A 21,009-nucleotide genomic window follows, 5' to 3' on the forward strand; every position below is an offset into this window, starting at 1 on the left:
ATCTCAAACATTACAAAAATAATTATGTTTCTTTGATAATTATGGCAATAATAATAGTAGTGAACACATAAAGAGTGCTTACTGTAACTATGTGCCAGGCATTGTGCTGAGCTATTTTTATACATTATCTCATTTCATCTTTATCATTACCTTATTAATTTTATTATTCCCATTATACAGATGAAGAAATTGAGGCCCAGAGAGGTTATATAACTTGCCCAAAGTTGCAAGAGCCAGGTCCTGGTCCTAATCCAGGTCTTTCTGGCTCCAAAGGCCATATTCTTAATCTGAATTATCTACTGCTTGAAGGCAGGCATAATTCAAACAGATTTTGACATATTAGGGCTATTCATACAACATTACCAGATAAAAGAAAAATCGCGAAGAATGAATAACCACTCTATTTTGCCTTCTCCCATAAAGGGTTTGCTTTATAAAACAAAACCAAGCACTCTAAAAATTATTCAAAGTGTTTCTTCCTTGTATATAAAGACATTAATTTGTTATTTGGTGAGATGTATGGTCTTGGATTTCTACCTGTTAACTTGAATTTAATTTCTTGTACTACAAATTAAAATTTTATTCAAGGAGATACAACTCTTCTTCCAATTTCTAGTGAGTTATATTCTAAGAAAAAAAAATAAACCTATCAGATACAATCTTTTATAAATTAAACTTTTTTTTTTAGCATATTCTTTAAAATACCTGTAAGTGGACCAACATTCCAAGCAATGTTGTTGCACCAGCCAATAGCCTGAACCCAGTGAACAGTGCCTGCATTTATCCAGACCAAATCTCCAGGTCGCTGAATAAACCTATACACTGGAACATTTGCTTCATAAAGATCTTCAAGGTTGGGCCACCAAGAACCCATAAGGAAATTCAAATTATTTCTGAAATAAGAAAAAATAATGCAGATGGATCAAATACTTTAATAAAGCTCCTTAATAAGACTGGAAAACAAGGTCAAAACTTCTTAAAACATGCTCATTCACACTGCATTGAAACTTAACTGTCTGTGCAATAAGAACTACCGTATGTAATGGGAGTAAAATTAATTACAGTTAAGTATTGGATAACTTATCCAAAGATCAGTACTACTACCTTCAACTGATTTTTCAAAGATCCAAATGAAATCCAAAGCTCCTTTTAAGTAACACTTATACATTAACTTAATTTCATTTCACTAAAGGCTATTTGACTGAACCCTTCTTCATGGAGTACCAAGAAATCTCTAAAAGGTAAATGGAAGGTGGAATTGACATCAAGTCACTTAAGTCCATAAACAGGAATGCTAAGGAAAATATAATGAAGTATTTAGGAACCTTGATTTGAGGCAAAGTGGAAAAAAGAATGGTCTCTACTGCTGTTTTGAATTCTAAGAGGAAAAGGAGACAGGATGTCAGTCTCTAGAGTTTTGATACTAGTTAAAACTATGCAGCTGAAAACAACTTCATAAAAAACGAATAGTCACACACATGCACAAATAACCATCATCACTGCCACCGCCACCACCAATGTACTTTGGAAACAGTCTATGGATCTTAGTAAGCTTTTACTTTAAAATCTGGTTTCTTGAGCCCCTCGGTGGCTCAGTCGTTAAGCCTTCAGCTCAGATCATGATCCCAGGGTCCTGGGATCGAGCCCCGCTTGGGCTCCCTGCTCCGCGGGAAGCCTGCTTCTCCCTCTCCCACTCCCCCTGCTTGTGTTCCCTCTCTCACTATGTCTCTCTCTGTCAAATAAATAAAATCTTAAAAAAAATAAAAAATAAAAAAAATAAATCTGGCTTCTTCTTTTTCTACTTCATCATGATATAAAAGGAAGTATTTTTAAAACTGCATAGCAACTTTTCCTACAAGAGAAGTTTATAAAATTCAATAAGCTACATTTTGGGGAAGGAGAAACTTGCAGAATGGAAGTGTTCCTTTCCTTATTATCTAAGAAGTAGTCTTTACTTCTGTCCTGTGCCAAAGGATACAATAAAGTGTACCTTGAAATTATTCTCGTTGGTTTAAATTTAACTTATTTGCTTAGATCAAGGGCTGGCAAACTATGGCCCATGAGCCAAATCCAGCTCACCTATTTTTGTAAATAGAACTTTTATTAGACCATGGCCATGCCCATTCATTTACATATTATTATACATGATTGCTTATGTACCACAGTGACACAGCTGTGACAGAGACCATATGACCTGCAAAGCCTAAAATATTTATTATCTGGCCCTTTATGGAAAAATCTCACCAACCAGCTGATTTAGATGGAATCTTTGCCTTATTTTTTTTCCTTAAAAAAAATGCAAGGCTGCTCTTCAAAGTCTAGAAGACTGCCAATGGTAGCCTAACTGCAAGGGGCTATGGATGGGCTTTACTGTCTGTAATAAGGCTCAGTAGATACAGTCCAGAAAAACCTGCCTATGAAGCAAAATATGGTTACAAACACAAATTCTATCCCTACGTCACCCATGTGTTGCCATCATAACACTGGAGGAACCTTTCTATCCAAAAGCAAGCAAGCAATCAAGTAAGCAAGACCACCAAATAATCAACAACTAAGTTAAAAAAAAAAAATTAAAGTTACCCCAAAAAAGCAAGCATCCTTTTTATCATATATTCAAGTGAATGGTTATTTCAAGACAGATACTGTTTAGTCATAACAAAAACTACAGACATGGTCAATATCAGTCAGTATCAAAAGCAACAATCCTTATGTGAAACAAAATTACACTGAAATGCTGGGGTAGCAAATGCTATTTCTGCAGCTTAAATTTACCTAACCTTTCATACTTTTGATATTTTTATTATCCCCAAGTTCACGCTTTTTAGACATTACCTGCCTCTTCTAATTATCTTTGTTCCCAGATTACCACCCCATTAGGTAGGAAAGAAAAACTAAATCCTGAAGAGAGCCAATCTCTACTCAGAAATAATGAACAAGGATTAGTGTACTGTGTTGTAAAAATATACTACTATCTCAAAGTTTAAGAAATACAAATCTTGGGCACCTGGGTGGCTCAGTTGGTTAAGCAACTGCCTTTGGCTCGGGTCATGATCCCGGAGTCCCAGGATCGAGTCCCACATAGGCTCCCTGCTCAGCAGGGAGTCTGCTTCTCCCTCTGACCCTCCCCCTCTCATGCTCTCAAATAAATAAATAAAATCAAAAGAAAAGAAGGAAAGAAAGAAAGAAAGATAGATCTTTCTGTAGAACAATGGAGATTTCCTACATGACACTGCTCTTTCTCTGCTACCACCGGACCACTGGTCCATAAAAGCAAGCACAGATTAAAGTAGATCAGGTTATTTCATTAGGGCATTTGAAACTTTAAAATTTCACATCTTTGGCTTTCTTATATGAAAGGAAATCTGTGTGTTAAACAGTAAAAACAATGAAAGGTAATTATCTTTTGCTTGTATATAAGGAAATTTTGGATTAGTGTGGGGGTTTTTTTGTAACTGTATTTACACTTGTTACTAAACCAAGAAAGATGTTTACAGCAAAGATCCTGTAACCCACGATAAACAAATTCTTAGTATGTGGAGTATTTGTATAATTAGTTTTCAGAGTCTCTCATAATGTAAATATTTCTGGTGGTTCCCCCTTTACTTCCTTGGGGTGGGGAGAATAACACCATATATATGTATAATTTATGTTTTTATCCGTAATAATTTTCCAATGTTATTACTAAAGGAAAATATCAAGGCTTACATAATGGAGTTTCCATTTAGACAAATAAGTTTAAACCAATGAAAATAATTCTGAGGTACTCTGACACAAGATAAAGAAATAAAGGAAGGCTATTTCTAGGACCTTAAGGAAAGGAATATTTCTACTAGGTGAGTTCCTTCAAATAGAGAAAATAAAATCTGAAGCAGTTGATTAAATTTTGTAAAATTATTTTATAGGAATAGTTGCCAGTGTAGTTTTAAAAAGGATTTGTATCATGGTGATATGACAAAGAGTAATATGCTCAAACTTGAGTTATTAACAGCCTATGAAAGGGCTCTATTATAGAATTCCTTCCACTTCTAAAACCATTCATAGTAAAATAATTTTTCTTGGAATATAGATCTCCCACATGAACAAGTATTTATGTATCAATTGTTCAATTAACCTAATAAACAACTCAATCCTCCTATCTTCCAAATTCAAGGCTGTTACTGCCGCATCTTTCTTAAAGTATTCTCAGTAATGCAAAGGAAGAGACTTGGAATCAAATCAATTTAAATGAATTTTTTGCTGAATGGTAAGTGAAAACTGGTTACATACATTGGGATATCCAGGTTAGTAAGTTGTCCTTTACAATTACTGTTTTTGAATAATTACGTTTAAAGAAAATTTAGTTTGGAAACCTACTTTTCACAGAAGTCATTCAGAACACCCCAATAACCTTCAGGGACAACAAACCATTCACAGTCACCTGGACCAATATTTATGTTAACTGAACAGAAGTTGTTATTTTCTTGATGACCTGAAATGAGAAAAGAAAAACAGTAATCAGCATACTATAAATTCTATAGCAAAATGTGCCTTTAGAAATAAGACCTCGGAAATGTTCAACATAGAATGTTCTGGTGGTATTCAGCTCTTTGTCATTATTTCTGTGTCTAGTTTTAGAGCAGAGTTTGGTCAGCTCCTAACTTATTCAGTAAGACCTTCTGCAGAGGTAGTCTAAATCAAGACTAAAAGCTTAGGTTCTACAGCCAGGCTCCTAAGCTTATGTGAACCTGGGCACATTGCTAAGCCTTTCTGACTCCATTTCCTTATATAGAAGATTAGATAATAACAATTCCAATAAATCACTGGGTTGTTTTGAGGGATCAATGAAATAATGACTGCTCTGAACAGTGCCAAATATATGGTAAGTAATAAGTATTAGCTATTATTGATATCATTACCACTTCTTTGTGAACTAATCACCATTTCTCACAAGTAGTATTAGGACATCAATAAAGAGACAAGAAACCTGGTTTTCAAATGTAGCTGTGGGAGTACTGTCAACAAAAGTGATGGAGCAGGGAACTCTGGAGAACTCTTCAGAAACACTAAAAAAAGAAAAAATCTAGTAAAAACTGACAGAAGGAACCTTACCAGAACTCTGGGCAATAGTCAAAGGTTTACAGCGACCAAGTGAATGCCTGACCAGAAAGAACTCACAACACAGTAGGAGACTTTTACGTCACTTTAACTTACCTTATCCCCACCCACATCACTAGTGTGGCAGTGGACTTAAAAATGGTAGTCTTGTATTCTAGCGTGAGTGTCCCTGGTTCTGGAGGGAGCAGAGTGGATCTTGTTCCCAAGGAATTATGTTTTTCTGTTTCGACTTGACTGGAGTTTCCCCCAAAGGACTAACATAAGGAGCTTCACTCTATCAGGGCAAGTGGTTCAGTGGAGAAGGTTTCCCCCAAAACATTGAAAGGTCAATGAACAAAGGCAAAAACAAAGAGTTGGGGCAAGCAACAGACACACCAAAGGCCTGGAAAGAAAAGCTGGGGACTGAGATTTGGGGGGAATAAAGGCTTTGAAAAGTTCCCATGAATACTAGAGAATTTAGAAAGCCACGCATGCTCAGAAAAATACCTAAGACCATAAATTTTAACTTCTTGCTAATCTTTAGGCGCAGTGCAAGCAAGGAGGGCTCAAAGGCTGAGCCTTTGAGCTCAAAGTACAGGCTCAAAGTACAACTGTAAGCAGCATGGATAAGTGTATAAGGAGTGACTCAACACAAAGGCAATCTGCAAAGACCTGGAGAATTATTTTTTCTTTTCTTTCTTTTCATTTTTCCATTCTTCTTTTTTTGGCACAAAGCACTGAAGGAAATCTCTGTCAGGTCACTGGCTAACTGCTGAGATAATGGAAAAGAAACTTCAGCACTCACACATGCCAAGGAATACAGTCTTTGTGAAAATACTGTGGAAAAGTCACTAAACAGACAACTGTAGCCCACAATAAGGAAGAACAAACCATGGAGAGGGAGAATCTGCTTTCTGTAATTGCCACATGATAGCATTCAAAATGTCAAAATATTAGCACAGTACTATGCTTAGGGAACAGAGACCTCAGGGACTACATCTGACCGAGAATACAATCTGTTTTGGTTTTTTTTTTAATTCTCAGAGTCTGTTTTCACAAAAAATTATGAGGCTTGCAAATAAACAAAAATGTATGACCCAGTCACAGGAAAAAACAAAAACAAAAACAAAAACTATTCCTGAAAAAGAACAGATATTGGACTTCATAGCCAAACACTTTAAATCAACTGTCTTAAGTATACTTCAAAGAGCTAAAATAAACCATAAACAAGAACCACAGGAAATAAGGAGAATGAGGTCTCAAAAGAGATTATTAATAAAGAGACAGAAATTATCATAAATAAAATCCTGAAGCTGAAAAGTATAACTGAAATTAAAAATTCACTAGTAGGTTTCAAACAGCAGATGTGAGCAGGTTAAAGCAAGAATCCACAAACTTGTAGATAGGTCAAATGAAACTAATCATTTTGGGAAGAAAGAAAATAGAACGAAGAAAAATTAACAGAGCCTATGGGACCATCAAATACACTAACCTATGCATTGTGGGAGTCCCAGAACAGGAGAAAGGACAATAGGAATATATGAAGAAGTGATGGTCCAAAACTTCCCAAATTTGACAGAATACATGCATCTATACATCAAAGAAGCTAAAGAAACTCCAAAGTAGGAAAAACTCAAAGAGAGCCACACCAAGACACCTTAGAGTCAAACTAAAAACCCAAAGAGAATTTTGAAAGCAGGGGGAAAAAAAGTGATTTGTCACATACAAGGGATTATCAGTAAGATTAATAGCTGATTTCAGATCAGAAACCACAGAGGCCAGAAAGCAACAGGGTAACACATTTAAACTCTGAAAGAAAGAAAAAAAAAGTAACCAAGAATTCCATATCTGGCAAAACTATTCTTCAAAAATAAAGCAGAAACTAAGACATTCTCAGATAAATAAAAGCTGAAAGAGTTTGTCACTAGCCAATCTGCCATGTAAGAAAATACTAGAGGCTGAATTTTGGGGCTGAAATGAAACAAAGATAGTAATTCACAACCCTGTGACGAAGAGATAAAGTACTACAGTAAAGGTAACTACCTAAGTTGGAAGATTCATACTTTCCAATTTTGAAACTTACCTCAAAGGTACAGCAGTCAAACCAGTGTGGTACTGGCATAACGACAGAGATATAAATGAAGGAAAGAGCATCAAGATTTCAGAAATAAATCCATACATCTGTGGCTGATTTTCAACAAGGGTGCTAAGACCCTTCTATAGAGGAAAGAATAGTCTTTCCAACAAATAGTGCTGGGACAACTGGATATGCAAAAGCATGAATTTGGACCCTTAGCTCATATAAAACCACATATAAAAATTAACTTGATATGGATCAAATATCTAAATATAAGAGCTGGAACTATAAAAATCTAAGAAGAAAAACGGGTAAAACTTGATAACCCTGGATTCAGCAGTGGTTTCTTACATATGATACCAAAAGCACAAGCAACAAAACAAAAAATGGATAAACTGAACTTCATCAAAATTAAAAACTTTTGTGTATCAAAGAACATTATCGGGCGCCTGGGTGGCTCAGTTGGTTAAGCCACTGCCTTCGGCTCAGGTCATGATCCTGGAGTCCCGGGATCGAGTCCCGCATCGGGCTCCCTGCTCGGCAGGGAGTCTGCTTCCCCCTCTGACCCTCTCCCCTCTCATGTGCTCTCTCTCTCATTCTTTCTCTCAAATAAATAAATAAAATCTTTAAAAAAAAAAAAAAAAGAACATTATCAAGAGAATGAAATAACTTAAAGGATAGGAGGAAATATCTACCAATCATATATTAGATAACGGGTTAATATGCAAAATATAAGCTCCTACTACTCAACAACAAAAGGACAAACAACTGAATTAAAAAATGGGAAAAGGACCTGAATGGACATTTTTTCAAAGTGGATAATATACATGGCCAGCAAGCACATGAAAATCTAAACCACAAAGAAAAACCACTTCACATCCACTGGGTTGGCCATAATAAGAAAAAATGGAAAATAATCAGTGTTGGTGAGGATGTGGGAACTCTCATATATTGCTGGCATGAATGTAAAATGGTGCAGCTACTGTAGAAAGCAGTTTGGCAGTTCCTCAGAAAGTTAAACATAGAATCACCATATGAACCATCAATTCAAATCCTAGGTATATAACCAAAACAACTGGAAAAAGGGATTCAGACAGATACTTGCACATGAATGTTCACAGAAACACTATTCACAACAGCTAAAAAGTGCAATCAACCCAAATGTCCACCAACTGATGAACGGATAAACAAAATGTCCTATATCCACACAATGGAATATTTGGCCATAAAAAGGACTGAACCATTAATACGATGCAGGTAACCACAAAAACATGCTAACTGAAAGAAGCCAGACACAAAAGGGAACATATTATATGATTCCATTTATATGAAACATCCAGAACAGGTAATTCTATAGAACCAGAAAGTAGACTACTGGTTGCCAGGGGCAGAAGGAAGTGGGGAATGGGGAGTTAATGTTTAATGGGTATGAGGTTTCCTTTTGGACAGATGAAAATCTCTTGGAACTACACAGAAGTGATGGCTACACAGCACAGTGAATATACACTAAAATGCAACTGAACTGCATACTTTAAAAGAATTAGTTTTACTGTGTGATTTTTACCTCAATAGAGAAAAATGTCGCTGCTCTCACCATACCGTGTCTTTTACACATAATAGTATGATGTGAATATGGTACTTCTTAAAAATTTTTTATGTTAATCACGATACATTATATCATTATAGTTTTTGATGTAGTGTTCCACGATTCATTGTTTGTATATAACACCCAGTGCTCCACGCAGAACATGCCCTCTTTAATACCCATCACCAGGCTAACCCATCCTCCCACCCCCCTCCCATCTAGAACCCTGTTTGTTTTTCAGAGTCCATAGTCTCTCATGGTTCATCTCCCCCTCTGATTCCCCCCCTTCCTTCTTCCCCTCCTGCCTTTTTTTTTTTTAACATATATTGTATTATTTGTTTCAGAGGTTCAGATCTGTGATTCAACAGTCTTACACACTTCACAGTGCTCACCATAGCACATACCCTCACCAATGTCTATCACCCAGCCACCCCATCCCTCCCACCCCCCCCCACCACTCCAACAACCCTCAGTTTCTTTCCTGAGATTAAGAATTCCTCCTATCAGTGAGGTCATATGATACATGTCTTTCTCTGACTTATTTCACTCAGCATAACACCCTCCAGTTCCATCCACGTCGTTGCTAATGGCAAGATCTCATTCCTTTTGATGGCTGCATAATATTCCATTGTATATATATACCACATCTTCTTTATCCATTCATCTGTCGATGGACATCTTGCCTCTTTCCACAGTTTGGCTATTGTGGACATTGCTGCTATAAACATCGGGGTGGATGTACCCCTTTGGATCCCTACATTTTTATCTTTGGGGTAAATACCCAGTAGTGCAATTGCTGGATCATAGGGTAGCTCCATTTTCAACTTTTTGAGGAACCTCCATACTGTTTTCCAGAGTGGCTGCACCAGCTTGCATTCCCACCAACAGTGTAGAAGGGTTCCCCCTTTCTCTGCATCCCTGCCAACATCTGTCGTTTCCTGACTTGTTAATTTTAGCCATTCTGACTGGTGTGAGGTGATATCTCATTGAGGTTTTGATTTGGATTTCCCTGATGCCGAGCGATGTTACGCACTTTTTCATGTGTCTGTTGGCCATTTGGATGTCTTCTTTGGAAAAATGTCTGTTCATGTCTTCTGCCCATTTCTTGATTGGATCATTTGTTCTTTGGGTGTTGAGTTTAGTAAGTTCTTTATAGTAATGGACCCTCAACTCTATGGTCAACTAATCTTTGACAAAGCAGGAAAGAATGTCCAATGGAAAAAAGACAGTCTCTTCAACAAATGGTGTTGGGGAAAAAAGTGAATATGGTACTCTTAATACTTACAAACTCTTACCATGGGTAGATGGTTGGAATTGTCCATGGTGTGGACTCCAAAATAAAATTTAGCACTAATTATAATTAGAGATGCTGAAATCCCACTGTCAAATTCAAAATGTTTTGGGGTAGAGCCTGAGAGCATCTCTATAGTTTAGAACATACATGATTGAGCATAAAGTCCATGAGGTAGGTACCACCTTATCTATGTAACTCCAGGAACAAAGTGTTTGCCCCATAAAAAAGTATTCAAAATAATTTTTTAAAAATTGAACTAATTAAACTATCCATTTCTTCCAAGAGTGAGTTCTCTAACAGAGTAACCACCTGAAATGGGGTTCATATAAACTGAGATATGCAGAAATTATAAAGTACACACTGGATTTCAAAGACTTAATATGAAATCAAAAACTGTGAAAAATCCCATAACTTTTATATTGATTACAAGCTGAAATGATAAGATTTGGATATACCAGGTTAAAATGATTTTCACCTATTTTGTTTTACATTGATATGACTATTATAAAACTTTAAATTATATATAAGACTTGCATTATATTTCTACTAGATAGCACTACTCTAAGGGAATTCCTTAGAGAATTCTTCAATGTTCCACAGGACACTTCTGAAAAATTAATGCCTTATATACAAACTGAAAAAAAAACCGAAACAGTCTAGACACAAGTGACAAAGAAGTAATCTACCAAGTTTGCTTCCCGCGCCCCCCCATCTGTAATGAAAAACTGCATTCTTTTTGAGTTGAGGGAATTATTTACATAAAATAATTCAAATTGGAGAGGTTTTCAATTGAAATGAATCTTAAAAGAACCAATCCAATACTACATACATAAGAAAAATGAACTCTTGGGGCGCCTGGGTGGCACAGTTGGTTAAGCATCCGACTCTTAGTTTCGGCTCAGGTCCTGATCTCAGGGTTGGGAGATCGAGCCCTGTAATGGGCTCCACACTCTTTGCAGACTCTGCTTGAGATTCTCTGTCCCTCTCTCTGACCCTCCTGCTCGTGCTCTAAAATAAATAAATAAGTCTTTTAAAAAAACCTTTAGAGTGTTTAAATAACTTGCTCAGTATTTACATCAGTGTCTAAATGGCGGGGGGGGGGCACATATAGCTCTTCTGCCATTTATTCTAGAACTGTTTCCACCTTACCCAAGTATGGATAAAATATCACAGAATTGGGCTTCCACTGGTTTGAGGATAAAAACTACTACAACCTAATGGTTCTAATCCTGGCTGTACAGTATAATCCTCTGGGTAACTTTTTAAAAAATATTGTGCCTGATCCCAATCTCCAGAGGTTAATCAACTATTTATTTTTTAAAAGAGATTCTAATGAGCAGTCAGGACTCAGAGTCCACTGACCTATGTTACCTAGAAGCAAGCATAGGCCTATTTTGATAGAACTTTGTAGTTACAATTCAATAAGCAGGTGACAAAGAAGAAAGCACTCTGGTTTTCAAACCATGGCTGCTTCAAGTTGCAAACAAAAACATCTGATGGTGATATGCAGCCTATAGGCATTGGTATATAAGTGAACTTGTTATCACCAGTCATCAGCTCTAATTGTTAAATATTTTGAACATCACTCAGAAATTTCATGTAAATCCAAGGAAACACAAAGAAGATGGTATATTAGTGTTGGTCAGAATTTTAAGTTTAAAACCAATGTAATTCATTTTACAAATGAAGAAAAAGACCCAGAGAAGGAAATGTGACTTGCCAAAAGTGACAAGCCCAGTTAATAGGAAGTCCAGACTGGATACCAGGAGAACTCTAGAAATGTCTCCCCATCAAGTGCTTTGTGTGAACTGTGTGTTGCATCCCAATTAGAGGATTACAACCTCTACTTCCTTATTTAAATGAAATAGAATGGAATAGACTAGAAAATGTATTATTCTATGAAACTGTTCTTGTATACACATATGTGCACAAAGTCATAAAATATATATATATATATTTTAAAGATTTTATTTATTTATTTGACAGAGACGCAGCAAGAGAGGGAACACAAGCAGGGGGAGTGGGAGAGGGAGAAGCAAGCTTCCCGCGGAGCAGGGAGCCTGATGCGGGGCTCAATCCCAGGACTCTGGGATCATGACCTGACCCAAAAGCAGCTGCTTAACACTGAGCCACCCAGGCGCCCCCATAAAATATATTTCTTAGTGTGACTACGGCAAAAAGAAAAGTTTAAAAAAAACTATATCCCATCACTCTGGAGACAGGATCAACAACAGTCTCTAAGCCACAGGGACTTTCCCAGGAGTGCTCCAATGACCCCTTTCCAGATTAAAATGCTATTGTTTCAGGACTATTCTATTAAAAAAAGATAATATAATGGGAAAAATCTTAATAATACAAGTCAAACCTTATAACAGGAGTTTCCTTCAGTTTCAGTTTCCTTCAGTGTAAATGAAAAGAATCTGGTTCTCTTTTGCATGTTTTATATTTTGATTAATCCCGTTTTTCAATTGTAGGAGATAACGTTAGTTCATAAAAGTTACCTGGTGTTCTGCTTCCTGGAACTTTCATGTACAGTTGAACTGTGTTCATGCCCAGTATGGTATGACCAACATGGCTTAGAAGATTTCCTGCTGATACGACACGCACAAAAGCAGGAAGTTTAGTCAGCTCATGTAGCTGCAACTTCCATCTGCAATAAAATAACAACAGATCAAGAGTGAAATCCTGCCACAAATATTTATGGAAGTTAGCCATTTCTTCAAAAACTTTGTGTCCCAATCCAAAAAACAATGAGATCTATAAATATTGTACTTTTGCACAGGAAACAATGAGATGCTTTATTTTTTCTATTATTCCAAAGAAAACCTCCTAATGAAAAGAGGCACAAAAATTACGGAGTTAAAAACAAAAATACTGAGTAAATGAAAGAAAAAAACCTGACTTCCTATTTTTATAATTGTTGTAGAATTCTATTTTATAAAATTATTATACACTATTAATCATAAAATAACTTTATGATTATGTACTTAGCCTAGTCAGGGTCTTGATGAAAACCTGTACAAGTTTTAAGTTAAAGAAAATAACTTCATTGTATAACCTAGCAAAAATAATTTATCTGAAACTTGTATATCAACTCGGAAAAATGACAAGGAAGGAAAGAGAAGAGGAAATTGTAGACAATTCTCTCTTGCAGAGGATACCTCTATGCATCAGTTCACAGAAATACTACAAAGACTTACTTTTTGTCATCAGACAGGTCAATGTTGGTCCCAAACTTTATGGTTTTAAAGGGTCCTTTCCTCCTCCTCCCAGAACTTAAAAAAAAGAGAGACAATATTAGAAACATGCCTTTTAAACAGAAATACTAAGTGGACATTAAAAATGACTTACTTATCTGAAGATGTAGATTCACTATCTGAGTGGTCTTTATGGTGACTTCTTTTCTCATTTTCTTCCTATAGATTAAGCAAAACACATTCTAGTTTAGTATTCCACAACCAGCTATCCCTTCCATCATGCAACTGTAAATTTCACACCTAGATTGATGGTATTATCTATGTTTGGAAGCTAAGTTTCTATAGGCCGCTTTCACATGAAAATTTCTTTTAAGACCACACATTAAATAAAAACCCAAGAAAAGTCAATGCTCACCACCCATCGGCATGGTATCTGCCCTCCTCAGCCACAGTTATCTTAAGAGTTCTTTCTTAATAACATTCTTCTCTAAGGGCAAAAATCTACAGAATCTCATTCTTGACCCATTTTTAAGAGGAGAGAATTTTTTTTTTTTTTTTTTTAACTGAGAGGCCTATCCATCTTGATTATAAATTTTCTAAACTAGCAGCGGTGTGTGGGTATGTATGTAACTATAAGGGTAGAAGGTAAGATGTTCTCTATTCTTGATTATGGACAAATGGAAGTTCTCCCTGGGTTAAATCTTTTCTTCCACAATGAATTATACACAAATGGTAACACATTTACAACATTAGTAAGGGAAAGAAGTGCTGCATAAATATAGGTGCTTTTCAATGCAAACATTACTACTACTATTTACAATTTTGGGGTCACAGATACAGTATCTCAACACTGTCCTGTTTGAGTTAGCAATACTTAGTACATTTTGGTCTCCCTCCCTTTAAATGTATAGTTTCTAAACATTTGCCAAAATTTTCACATGTAATAGTCCATGCCATCAGAGCACACAAAAAGGCTTCTTTTCTTTGGTTATGGATCCTATCCCATATAAATACTCTGCCTCTTAGGATCTTTGCTTTTCAACTCCTCCTCCTTTGGTGGCTTCCTGGGTGATCCCTGAATCTTGCTTATTATTTATCCTCTTCTGAACATAATACTACCACACAGTTGAAGTATCTCAAAAGTTTGGCCATATGAGATTCATACAGACAATGAATTCACTGCAGCTCATTAAAGCTGCAGGACAATTCTCATTAGATGAATTTCTCTGTAGGATATAGGGAATGGTAGTGAGAAAGAAATACAAATACACAATTCGCAGGTACAAACGTTGCCTTCATTAAACATGTGAACTCGAGGCAGAATTTTAAACAGATAAGCAAATCTAATGAATTACAAATTAAAGACTTGCAGGCACATATTAAGTTTTAGCTGTAGGATATGTACAAAACAACTTAGTAATACAGCAAGTATTTGAGTAATACATTTAATAAACTCATTTTTGTGGATGTTTTATGTTCACTTTGTGGGAGAATTCACAAAGTACTCATTACAGTGCTCAAGGATTTTAGTAATGATTCACTGCTGAAATGCCTGACTCTTTTAATAATAATCCTCTGATTATTTTTCTGCTTTGGTTTTTAATTTTCCATATATTTTGAAATAATTTATGCCTCTCCCTCAGTTTTCTCCTTCAGACTGAGGCCAGTAAGAACAACACTAATGCTTCCTGGAGGCGTTATCTATCAGATAATACTAACCTGGTAGAGGAGAAAAATGGGAAGGCACAAGACTAGGAATTTTGCAAGCATAAAGCAATCTCAAGACTTATTTTATCCTCTGGTATCAGTGGCTCTCAATCAGAGGCAATTTTACCCTCCAAGGGATATTTGGCATGCATGGAGACCTTTCTGACTGTTAACAACTGGGGTAGACGGTAAGGGGTGAGCTATAGGCATCCAGTGGAGAGAGGGCAGGGATGCTACCAAACACCCTACAATATACAAGACAGTCTCCCACAACAATGTATTATCCAACCAAAATGTTAATAATGCCAAGACTGAGAAAGCCTGCTTTAAACAGAAACATCCCAGGGATGAGGGAGACATCTCACTAGACAGTAACAATATTTACTTTATCAACCCATAGGCTTGCTTTGACTTTACTAAGAGCAAACTGCATAGCACTTACAGAGTATTTCGTGTAACTACAAAATAATGAGATGCTTACAAAAGAAATGTGCCCTTTCAAAATAAAAGAACAGAAAACAATAAAATAGTCTAAAAATAAAATAATGTTCAAGGAGTAAACACTTACCCTCAATGATTCCTGGAAGGAGGAGGCCTGGTACTGTGCATATTTAGCAATTGTAGTATGAGATCGATTACTTTCACAGTGCCAGATTTTCTTCGTTCCAGTAGGATCCCAGTTTTCATCGGCTGGCTGCAACAACTGTGTCCTCACTTCCACCATATGTTCATTGTTAGCTTCCACCAAAGTTTTGGTAGAGAAAAGTCCCAGGTCTTCATAAATAAATAAATGTAGTTAATAAATGAAAATTATATTTGGAATAATACATTAAAAGTGCTTTTGTTAAGAAAAAAAAGAAAATGTTTTATGGCACTCTATCCGGTTCCCCTAAAAAACAACCAGGGCCTCTGCACAACCTAAACGTCGTGCCAGGTTTACACAACCAGACAATGAAGCCCCAGACCTAATCATCATGCCAACAGCAAAGGCGGAATCAAGGGGCCAGGCACTAGTTAGGAGGCTACAGTCTTATTAGTAGCACTGAATTTTATCTACATTTTATATTAAAAATTATTTCATTAGATAACCTAAATCACAATTATATAATTAGACCAAAAGCTAAATTTAAAAACCACTAATAAACTGCCAGGAACCAATATTGTCATTGTATCTTCACACTATGGATTAAAAAAGTGATATACAACCACACACACACACACACACACACACACACACACACACAGTGCCAGAAAATATTAAAATGAAAATGTGAAAACTGAAAAACTTAATAGAAATAAGTTTCTGCCAGTGCTTTAAGTGTCACAGATAGCAAAGGATATATAAAACTTTTCTTTTTCTTATTTAAAGCTTACCCAACTTAAGAGCTCCAGCAAGGCCACGTATTACTGTAACAGGGTTGTTTGGATTTGTACAAAATTGGTGTAATGGAGGAAAGAAAGCATCACGTTTATTTTCCAACTGTAAAATTAAAACATATGGTCAGATCTCTGGAAAACAGACCTTTTATTTAAATATTATGCCAAATTCATATTCATCATTTATTGCAATTTAACAATGCACCCTGTAATTTCTATTTTATATTTTACAGCATTTTATCACTGTGTCTTTTGACCCTAAGTTGTAATTAGATAGTAACCACATACATTTCTCTTGTCCACTGTATCTTGAACAAAATATGCGGGAAGAAATAAAATTAAAACTTCAAAATCAAAGCGATTTAAATATTATTCAACTTTAAAAAGGAAGAAAATCCTATCACATGCTACAATGTGGATGAACCGTGAAGACACTATGTTCAGTGAGAATAAAGCAGTCACAAAAAGAAAAACTGTAAAATTTTACTTATATGAGGTATCTAATGTAGTCAATTTATAGAAACATAAACTGGTGGTTACCCAGGGGCTGAGGAGACCAGGGGAAAAGGAGTTGCTATTTAATGGGTATAGAATTCCAGATTTGCAAGATGAAAAGGTTCTGGAGAAGTGTTCTGCAACAATAAGAATATTACTTAACACTACTGAAGTGTATAGTTAAAAATGGTTAAGATGGTAAATTTTATGTTATGTGGGCTTTTTCCTCACAAAAAGAGAAAAGAAAACCACAAAAGGTCACAGTGTTTTTAAAAATAATACCAAAGTGAAAGCAAGCTGAAGAAGACCCATAAAAGATAAATCTTAATTTTGCATTTCCCTCTCTCAGACTTCCGTTTAAAGGTTTTATTACACATCTATCCCAGTGCTTCTCTTACATACTGAAGGATCAATAAATACTGGTTGGAGGAAGGATTAATACGATACTATTTGGCCTCTAGAGGGCAAAAACAGGGCCAAATCCCCAAAAAACAAACTTGATAGTTTAACATTTTTTTCATTTGGGGTATAATTGGGAGGATGGAAAGAAATGGGGTAGGAGGACCTACTTGGGAGAAATATAAGAGTTTCTTTGACTGAACTTTTATCAACTTCCTACATCAGATGTCTAAATGTTCTTAAAGTAAAACTAACATCCGGTTTTAAATAATCTTTTAACATTCTTTAAAAAAAATGACATGCCTATTATCACATTTTATGTTCTCAAATGCCTTTTTTGAAGGTAATGAAAGTACACAGTTTTGTAGATGCATAAGCAGAATGAATGTTAAGGTCCATATAACTAGTAGAATGCAGATTTAAAACCCAGCGTAAGTTATACTTTTAGGTGGTTTTCGCCTCATACCGTTCAAAATTGGGGGCAGTAAGAAGTATTTCTCACTACTCTAATGTAATCATGGTTAATAACTGAGAAGGCATGTTTTATAAATGCTATTATGAAATCTTTCTGAATACATCTTTTCCCCCCCAAAACATTCAAGCTACTGCCAATGATTTTAATGTTTCCTAAAGGACATCCATATTAACTTAAAGCAAGATCTTATGAAAGACAGGTAGGTGCAAACACCGGTTTAATTTATTTCTAGTCAGTTAATTCAGACTCACATAAATACTAGGTGTAGGTGGATTCAACTTGTCCTTTGGCAAGGGAGGGTATGGTGAAGATGGTGGTCTTGGAGGTGGACATTTATCCAATAAAATGCTACTGTTAGATAAGCCATTTTTACCTAGATTCCTTAAAAAAAAAGAAGGGAGAATAAATCAGCTGGACATTTATTTAGAAAACAGAAAAAAAAATCCTGAATTAAGTACTAATCAAGTTACTGGGCAGCTGCACAAATCCAGGAGATTTGGATCTATCAGAAAAAATTAAGAACAATTATTAATTTCAGCAAATATGTAGTTTCATTCCTCTACTTTCATTGAAGAAAAGTAATAGAAAAAATACAACACATGAATTATTGATGACATTCCTTATTTTGCTCATAACTTTCCAATTTATTTTCCTCACCTAAAGAACAAACACGAACTCCAATTTCCTCTCCGCCATCTTCTACCATCAGAGTCTTTCCATTAAACGTTAAAATGACCAAAAAAGTCTAGATAATAGTAAAAATAGAATACGTCTTTCTTCCTATGTCTCATCTCAGCAATTATAACCAGAATATCTTTGTGATAATTCTCAAACTGAAAAGATCTGTACTTTTTCCTCTCAAGTCTGGAAAGAATTTTCTATAAGATTCAGCAAGACTCCAATCTACTAAACTTTATGAAAATTATACCAGTTATTTTTAATGAGGCATATAACTGCTATCTATTCTCTGATATTCTATATAATTATTACTTAGTAGTAATTGGGGTTTCTTTTCCTTTAATGGGTTAAAGTATCATGTCTGTTAAGTTATAAATTCTTCAAATATGGCAGAATTATTTCCAAATTGTAACTCTTTTAGTGTTAAAAAAAAATTTTTTTTCCCTACTTCTTAAAGTCTATACCCAACTCAGAAAATCAGCAAGATATAATTTTGAGCTTTCAATTCATTCCAGGTTAACTTCACCCAATTATTACAAGTTCAAAAATAATCAATGCATTAAAATAGCAAGTACTTTAACACTACAATTTTAGTTAAGAATTTGAAAATTGTAATTATGGCGGGGAGTTAAACTTAGTAATTTTACTTACTGAAGAAGGTATTAGCAATTTTCATCATATATTATAGAATACAGGTTGAAACAAAATTAATTTTCCTTATCTTGCTATGTTTTTGCCAAACTGAAAAAAACCCTTACAAATCAGCCTGTTTTGGTTGGCATTAATGAAAACTAAGGCTTGAAATTCCACTGCTACAAACTTTTGAGATGTTACATTAAACAGGATCATGGATGTCACTTTCTTAATTTCTTCAACTGTAACTCCAAGTAAAAACAAAAGCGTTCATGGCAGGTCTCAAGGAATGAATTAAGTTTAAAATAACTGATTTTTTTTTTAAAAGTATGTGAAATAGTTATTAAAGTGAAATTTTAAGTTCAACTAACAATTAAGGATAAAGGTTAAATAAATGAATATTCTATCACAACATCTCTCAACAAAGCATAAGTGTCCTGTACATTTAAAGATAGGCATTTAAGCTTTTAAATTTAGGTATAAAATCAGTACTAATTTATAAATTCCATGGAAGTAGAAAATAGGTGGTTGACACTGGTAAAGAAACAATTCGAGTATTATCATTAAATCAATGCAAAATAAACATTCACTTACAATATACGTATAAATAATTAGTTTGCATGTTGAATTGTATATCTGCCACTCTTTAACTTTGGGATTTAAACAAAATATGACTCCGAATACATAAAATTTGTTTTCTAGAGCAGGAAATGAATGTACAATATAGTAAATGATTAATATTTTAAGGAACTGGAAGATATAGACCACACATTAAAACTGTACCATAAAAGAACATCTCATACTAATTAAATGTAGCACCAAAATTTAAGCTTCTACAACATTCTGGACATTTAGAGATGAGACTAGAAAACAGGGTTTGATAGATTAGCAGAATTCTGCCTCCATCATTTCTACAGTTCTGTAACAAAAGAAAAAAGGGAAATGGGAAAGTATAATACTGAAAAATACAGCTGCTTTTATTTTAAAATAGAAAAGAAAAAGGTGGAGAAAAGAAAAAAAAAGGTGAGATATGACTAAGGGAACGGATAGTGATTGAACCACCAAATGTTGCAATTACAATTTTAAACCATAAGAGCAGCAAAGGTATTGTAATCGCCTTTTGATGTATAGCACTAAGATGAACCAAACAAGAATAACCAACATCTTAAAAAGGAACTATATATGTGAAAATAAGAGGGTAGTCAGAATAAACCATATAATCAAATTGAATCTAGCAGTTTCCTATTGTATTACAAACACCGACTCCCTGCTTTTTTGAGGCCAAGTCTGAAACAAACAGGAATTTCCCTGAAGGAATTCATGTAGGTAGTTGTCTATATGGTGACTATAAGCTTTTTCCATTGAAAATACACTTGTCAGTCCTAATGCAAAGGACAGAACTGTACATAACAGGAAAAGACTTTTATCTTATGAACATATAAGTGTCCAACACTGTTTATAGTACTTCAAAGCTAGGGTTATGAAACTAATATAACAACGCAAAGTGGAGAAAGGCGTTGAAGAAAGAAAATACCATCCCATTTTAAATTCCTTTCTCTCATTTTGAAACTTTCCCCAAGCAGAGTAGGAAACAATTAGTCATTGCCCAATTCTTTACAATATTGGCTTAAACTTGTTTCAAATTTACCCATCTCATTTGGTAGGTAAATGAAGAAGTGCTCTGTAAGTAAACCAATCTACGCTTCAATTATCTTTGGTTATGAAGCTTCTAGACCAGAGACATCAAGTCTCTTGAGCCTAAGTCACTTTCCTCTTCCAAGTTCTGGAATCCTGCCCAGCAGACAGGACATCACCAACAGAACAGAAATGGTAAACCTGATGCCTATCATTTGCCATCTTGACTTTTCTCTAAAGATTTGTATCTCTAATTTATCAGAGCATCTTTGGTCTCTTCATTAATAAACCAAGGCCTATAGTTACTGAAATAACCCAAGCAACCCCAGGGATCCATAGTGTTTTGATGTATCAAGCCACTTACAACTGTGTGTGTGTGTGTGT

General features: G+C 35.3%; 1 protein-coding gene across 6 annotated transcripts in view; it reads right to left on the reverse strand.

The window, feature by feature from the left end:
• KDM6A (lysine demethylase 6A) overlaps positions 1-21,009 on the reverse strand; it is a 209,317-nt gene that overhangs the window by 21,246 nt on the left and 167,062 nt on the right. For all 6 annotated transcript variants that reach the window (XM_028113342.2, XM_028113341.2, XM_028113344.2 and 3 more), the window contains 8 exons: positions 17,931-18,060; positions 16,308-16,413; positions 15,502-15,707; positions 13,381-13,445; positions 13,230-13,304; positions 12,531-12,679; positions 4,354-4,468; positions 706-893 (listed from right to left, as the gene is read on the reverse strand). In XM_028113342.2, coding sequence (XP_027969143.1) covers positions 706-893; positions 4,354-4,468; positions 12,531-12,679; positions 13,230-13,304; positions 13,381-13,445; positions 15,502-15,707; positions 16,308-16,413; positions 17,931-18,060 — 1,034 coding nt within the window. The remainder of the gene's footprint in view (positions 1-705; positions 894-4,353; positions 4,469-12,530; positions 12,680-13,229; positions 13,305-13,380; positions 13,446-15,501; positions 15,708-16,307; positions 16,414-17,930; positions 18,061-21,009) is intronic.

The sequence above is a fragment of the Eumetopias jubatus genome, unplaced genomic scaffold, assembly GCF_037043125.1.
Source record: "Eumetopias jubatus isolate StellerSeaLion01/CBP00866 unplaced genomic scaffold, mEumJub1_p1.0 scaffold_11, whole genome shotgun sequence".
Lineage (NCBI taxonomy): Eukaryota > Metazoa > Chordata > Mammalia > Carnivora > Otariidae > Eumetopias > Eumetopias jubatus.